Source organism: Mastomys coucha, unplaced genomic scaffold (assembly GCF_008632895.1).
Source record: "Mastomys coucha isolate ucsf_1 unplaced genomic scaffold, UCSF_Mcou_1 pScaffold1, whole genome shotgun sequence".
Taxonomy (NCBI): domain Eukaryota; kingdom Metazoa; phylum Chordata; class Mammalia; order Rodentia; family Muridae; genus Mastomys; species Mastomys coucha.
In genome coordinates this window covers 60,154,179-60,160,867 of record NW_022196891.1, presented here as the reverse complement: position 1 = coordinate 60,160,867, position 6,689 = coordinate 60,154,179, and the positions used below count along the sequence as shown (strand labels likewise).

The window sequence follows — 6,689 nt, the reverse complement described above, 5'->3', positions numbered from 1 at the left end:
TTTTTTTTTTTTTAACTTTAGTTTGTATTTCATGAATCTTTGCTTTCTGGACTCAAAATGAGGAAATATTTTTGATAATGAAGGACACTTTATGTGCATTATAAAGAAAGCAGAAGCTAAAAATAGAGATAAATTTTTTGAGATGCATGTAAATGTCTTAGCTTCATATTGTCATCACTAAACATTTCAACAGACTATGAGATTCCTCTGACAAAATTTTGTTTAGATTGTATTTTATATTTTAGCCTACTTCTTGTCAAACTTAAATATATCATAAATTTTTGTTTAACCTCCATAACGTAATCAATTACTCACTAGAAATTAGCTCCACTATTTCTTCAGTTAGTTAAATTTTGACCCCAAAGTTACCTATTGTCTCCTAATAAATGTGACAGCTTGAGTTAACAAACTGAACCTAACACATGACCTCCCACTGTGTCTGAAGCATAGGAATCCAAAATAGGTCTGGTTAAATGTTATGACTCAGGGATTCTCTCAAAAGTCCCCTTCGCTGGTACTGTTCATGACATGCCTTCCCCAAAATAAGTGATGGGGAGAGGCTAATGTGAAAAATTGGACTGTTTTCTAGAAGGGGGGATATTTGTCTCCTAATAGTCTGTTCAGGATTTCCTTAAAACGAGAGTGCTTTTACTTGATTAAATAAAGATTTAAACAAGATAATGTCACTGAATCTGCTCATCTGGTCCCATGTTACTAGTAATAGTCGTCTAAAAGTAAATGGATGTGAACATCCCCAGCAGGTTTTCTGAGTTGTAGAATTTCACTTATCTTCCTTCCCTCTAGATAGGTGCCTGACAGACCAAGTGAGAGTAGTGAGTTTTGAACCATTATAGAAATACTGAGAAAGCGCTGTACAAGTTCTGATAACCCTCCTTTAGTGTGTTGTCATAGCTACCTGATGTATAATAACCTTTCTGCTTCACAATCTATAACTCTAGTATGCTTTACAAATCCTCACGTTGGGTTTCCCCAACTCCTTTACTGAACTTGATGGCATTTTCTTAAAATATGCTAAGCTTGGTGGTATTGTTATGTTACTAATGTTTTCTTAATCCTTTTTGTTCTCCATTCCAGATGTTGCTTGCTGGAGAGATGGTGGTAAGTCTGCTGGGTCACCTTCCTCTGATCAGGATGAAAAGCAACTTGGCCAGGATGAAAGCACGTCTATAACATCAGAACAAAATGATATTCTCAAAGTGGTGGAAAAGAGGATAGCTTGTGGTCCTCCACAGGCCAAACTGAATGGACAGCAGCCTGCGCTTGCTTCTCAGTATAGAGCTATGATGCCTCCATATGTGAGTATTGCCAAACATGGCAAGCAGGCAAAAGAATTTTCTACTCTGGGACTCAAGAAAATGGGAATGGGGAAGATGTAGGTCTTTGGTATTGTTAACATCTAACTAAAAGCTAATTGTGAGTAATAGTAAGGTAAACAGGTCGCATGCCTCAGTAGCACAGTAGCTTTTTCATTAACAGACCACATCTTTCTACAGCATGTTAAGTTCCTGCTCTTAGGAGCCAAAAGCAGGTTGAGCACTATGAATTTGAGGCTAGCCAGGACTATATAGTGAGACCTTGTCTCAAAAACAAACAAAAGCATAAATGTTGATTACAGTGTCACAACTTTTAATTATTGTGGAAATATAATTTTAGTAGAACAGTTCTTTGTATTAATGAGTATTTTAGATTATAGATTTAAAACTTTTTTATAAGTTCATTGGGTTTGCTAAATTGCCCAACTAATAGTTCATGGCTTAAAAAAAAAACCCTAAATGTTAAGAACTGTTTAAATTCTAATTAAGTTTTTAAATCTATGTTTTGCTTTTTTTATGAAACAAGGTCTGTGTAGTCCAAGTAGGCTTCAAGAGTAGTCCTATCCCAGGCTATTGAGTGCTGAGGTTACAAACATAGCAATATTATGTTTTACAGAAGAATAGTGGCAAATGCCCATTCTCCATGATTTACTAAATCATAAATACAGATTGATTTACTAAATCAATCCTGGATACAGTATTTCATTTGTGGATATTTTTGATTGTGTTTTAAAAGGAGAAAACATGGGAAAGTACATAGCTCTATTAATGTAGCTAAAATTTTAAAAATGAATTCTTAAATCGTAGGTCATTGTTAGGATTGAGGTAATAATAGATTGATATTTCTTAGGTGTCTTGTTACCTGTGGTAGATACGTCTATCACATTGTCTTTTTTTCTCTCTCTTTCACTTATTTGTGTCAAGTTGCTTGTGCTTTATTCCTTCTCTCTGCCATGTTTTAACCGTTCTAGAAAAGCAGAGGAAATCACTTAAGTATTTTTTAAAGGTGGAAAGTTACAGTTCCTTGTGCCTGAGGCACTGACTTTGAATCACCCACAATGCTGAAGGATGGCATCCTAAGAAGTATGAGACTATGGCTTTAAAAAAAAAAAAAAGTAAAAAAAAACTTTATAAACTGACCTGATCTGTTTGGGCCTAATTTTCAAATTGTGTTTCTAGATTTTTGAGCTTTCAGGTGTAGATATTAGAAGGAGCATCAAAGCAAAGGGAAGAGAAGGCTTCAATACCAGCTGCTTCTATCGAAACCAATCACCTTTTAACACCACAAATAAACACTGAGTATTTAGAGATAGTTTCTGTAATTAATGTTATGACAAACTCTGAATTTTAAGCCATACATCTCATAGAATTAACATATCTGAATAATTTAAAGAGGAACTAATGTAAACTAAAGACTGTGTGTGAGTCCAGTTTTACTCGTTTCACTATAGGTGCTACAGCTGCCACCACACACACATCCAGATTTCCTCAATACTTGATAGTTGACCTTGAGCTGGTGTTTAATTTGACCTTGTCACAGCCCTGTGTAGTAGGAATGGCCCCTTTAGACAGTACAGTCACACAAAGAGTCCTTTCTGAGTGTGATTTCTTTATCTAAAAAGATTTTTTGTTTTTTTGTAAGACATTTTTTTAGCAGAAGCAAATTATTTTCAGGTTTATGTGTCTGTAAATGAATAAATACTTGTTGAGGCTGTCTCCATCCAGATCATAGTTGAATCCTTTAGTTACTAGTGTTTGTATACTGTGCCCCCCAACCACTATTAGGCTTACCTTTTCAAAGCTGAGATCTCACAGAAATTACCTTGACTGTTTTTTTTTTAGTACTTAATTCATGTCATCTCTATAAAAACTTGACTAAGAGCACATTTTCTGTGCCATTCTTAACATCTTTCTGTGATCTGAAGGGAGTTCCTTTTTATCGTTGTATTTCTAGTTGTATTACAAGTTTATGGTTTTTACATTTTGTATCATTAGATAAATTAAAATTATATTAATGTGACATGTGGAGGTTCTTCAGTGTCCTAGTTACATGTTTGTTTTGTGATTTCTGGAGGTGAGAGTGTGAGGGCACATGTCTTTAAGACAGCCATATCCTCTGAGTTCACAACCTGCTGTTTTAGAGCCAACTGTAGGCCAACCAAGACTACATAGTGAGATTCCTGCCTTAAAAACAAAAAAGACTTCTTGGAATCACTGTTCTATAAATGGTTTGTTAGTGAGGATGAGTGGTGGTCTATACTAGCAGATAAGTTAAATATTCATATTATTTGCTTCATTCATGCTTTATTGTAGTTGAAGAACTACTCAAACTGAACTTGTATGTCATAAGTTACTAAACTTCTTTTTTTCTTTTTCATCCAGATGTTTCAGCAATACCCAAGGATGGCATATCCTCCTCTACATGGTCCCATGAGGTTCCCACCTTCTTTATCAGAAACAAACAAGTAAGACTTAAAGCCTTTAAGGGATGTGTGCTTAAGATTTGGGGGGTGGGGGGAGGTTGTTGAGATGGCTCAGCGGGCAAGAGCACTGACTGCTCTTCCGATTCTGAGTTCAAATCCCAGTGACCACGTGGTGATTTACAACCACCTATAATGAGATCTGACGCCCTCTTCTTGTACGTCTGAAGTCAGCTACCGTGTACTTATGTATAATAATAAATCTTTGAACATTGAGGGTTCATTTTTTTACTCTGAAAAGTATAATTGTTTACCTCTTGTAAGATAAAACTAAAATAGTAACTACACAGTTTGGCATGTACCAATGCTGAACCTCAGCATTCAGGAGGCAAAAGCAGGAGTATCTTTGAATTCAAGACCAACCTAGTCTACAGAGGAAGTTCCAGAATATCCAGGGCTACACAGAGATCCTGTCTCAAAAATCAAAAACAACAACAACAACAACAAAAAAGAATAGTTCAGTATTTTTAAAATCTATATTAATGATTTCTTTCTAGTCATGTCATTGCCAGGGTATATTTTGCTATAGAAAACACTAATATCAAAAGGAAATGAACTAAATTCCAATGTTTTAATACTCTCAATATAATTAAAACCTGTGCATTTTTTTCTCTGCCCTCCCATTACTAGAGGTCTTCGGGGAAGAGGCCCTCCTCCTTCGTGGGCTTCCGAGCCGGAACGCCCATCCATCCTTAGTGCATCAGAACTGAAGGAGCTTGATAAGTTTGATAACCTAGATGCTGAAGCTGATGAAGGTTGGGCAGGTAAGGACCATTCATTAAGCACTTTAAACTGGTTGGGGTTTAATTTGACACAATTAGTGGCGTGTTTATGAGATCCATCTAAGTTATCCTTCATTTAACAGGTGCTCAGATGGAAGTAGACTATACAGAACAGTTGAATTTCAGTGATGATGACGAGCAAGGAAGTAGTAGTCCTAAAGAGAACAGCAGGTAATTTGTAAAGGTTTGCCTTGATAACATAATTCTGTTGATAAACATGAGCTGTTGGTGCAAAGATGCTTCATCCATACATTTTTTTAAATAGAGAATTTCTTCACTGCTTCAGGTTCTTGTTTTATTTCTACATTATTTTTATTTGTTATTCCTTAAAAGCTTATTAGCAAGCAGCATTAGAGGTTTGGGAAATGGAGCTTTTTATCTTTATTACTTTTTGAAGGGCATCCAAGTAAGGAATATGTGGGCTAAAGTATAAGAAAACATTGGGCCTTTATATGGCCAGTTTGTAATTTTCTTAGACATGGCATTATAGTATGCTATAGTTTCATGATTGGTCATCTGTGAGATACCTGATATGTTGAGATTTTTTTTTACATCTGTAAATCTCTCTCTCTCTCTCTCTCTCTCTCTCTCTATATATATATATATATATATATATATATGTTATGTATATATATATACACACATATTAATATATCTTTTCTGAACCAGAATAAATTAGAATGTAGTCAATAATATTTTTAATATCACTCATATATATTTGGGTGATATTTTGAGAGGACAGAAAAGAAACACTGGTGTATTAGATTCCTTTACATCACAGATGAGTGTCCAATTTGAGCAGCTGCTGTACTGCTATTTTAGTTACACTTTGACAGTGTGAACTAACTAGTCTGGAAGACAATACAGAAACATCGTGTATATTACATGATCACTATTAATATCACTAAGTCACAAACCTGTCATTGATTGGTCGCTTTATACATTTTCTTCCCTTGAAATTGTATGGAAAACATTTTTTTTACAGAGGAAAAGTCATTTGCTTGTTACATAACTTCTGTTTCTTTGCACCTTTCCTCTTCTCCATTCAGTGAGGATCAAACTTCAAAAACACCCGAAAGCACAGAGAACCGAAAAGAAGTAGATGAAGCTCCTAGCGCCAAATCACCTCAGATCCTCACTCAGCCCCCGGCCACAAGAAGTCCTTATGGGAAGGGGCCACCAGCTAATCAGGTTTGTAGGGCCCGTGCAGATCCTTACCATTACCAATACTTTGGATGAGTTGATCTTAGAATCAAAATTGGAGTGACTTGAGAAAGGGGTTTGTGTGGTTTGCAGGCAGGTATGGAATGCTGCTTGTAGTTTTGAGTTAGTTTCTTTGAAATGAGGTCTGTAGCTGGATCCACACATACGATCCTTCTGCCTCTCCTTTCCTGGGTGCTGAACTGTCAGACATGTGATCCAGTACCTGACTGGACTGTGCATTTCTTTGCTGTTTTTATTGCGTGTTAAATGAAATTATTGATATAGCTGCTATAAAATTAAGCCAAAACAGTCAGATCAAAGTAGAGGGATATTTTCTCAAAATAAAACAAGGTGCTTTACCATCTATTGAATGTCTTATACATCTTGGTACTTGTGTGGGAAAGAATACACTGTAGAGAAATCTTAACATGAAGAAAATGGAAACTGACAATACCTGGTTATTCTGGAAAAGACAGTAAGAGGAGAGAAATATATGGGGAAGATATATTTTGATATCATGAGGTGAAATGGTATAGCAGTAGCTACATTACAAACTGAAAGAGGCTGTGATTATGTAGGTGTTGGCATTTGAGTTTGTACAAAACAGGTGGAAGAGCATACCTGTTGTAAGCTGAAAGGAGCAAACTGGCAGTCTTTGAAAGGGAAAGCGAATTTTTCACTGTTTGTAGTAGGTTTGCTTGTTACCATACTGATAATATGGCAGTACAGTTCTGTAAAAAATAATTTCACAGTCACGATGAACTTTTACTAAAATTAAGACAGACCTGATAGATTGACTTTGAACAGTTTTGTGCTCTCATTGAGAAAATTAGTATACTGTGGTCATAAATGTGGTCATAGGGTACATTTTTAAATCTTTTTTTTTTTTT

General features: G+C 35.7%; 1 protein-coding gene across 1 annotated transcript in view; it reads left to right on the top strand.

Moving 5' to 3' along the window:
- The window catches only part of Prrc2c (proline rich coiled-coil 2C), a 71,916-nt gene that overhangs the window by 22,691 nt on the left and 42,536 nt on the right, over window positions 1–6,689 (top strand). Inside the window, exons 6-10 of the mRNA XM_031378908.1 lie at window positions 1,096–1,316; window positions 3,717–3,799; window positions 4,445–4,578; window positions 4,680–4,767; window positions 5,646–5,787. Of these exons, the coding sequence (XP_031234768.1) occupies window positions 1,096–1,316; window positions 3,717–3,799; window positions 4,445–4,578; window positions 4,680–4,767; window positions 5,646–5,787 (668 nt within the window). The remainder of the gene's footprint in view (window positions 1–1,095; window positions 1,317–3,716; window positions 3,800–4,444; window positions 4,579–4,679; window positions 4,768–5,645; window positions 5,788–6,689) is intronic.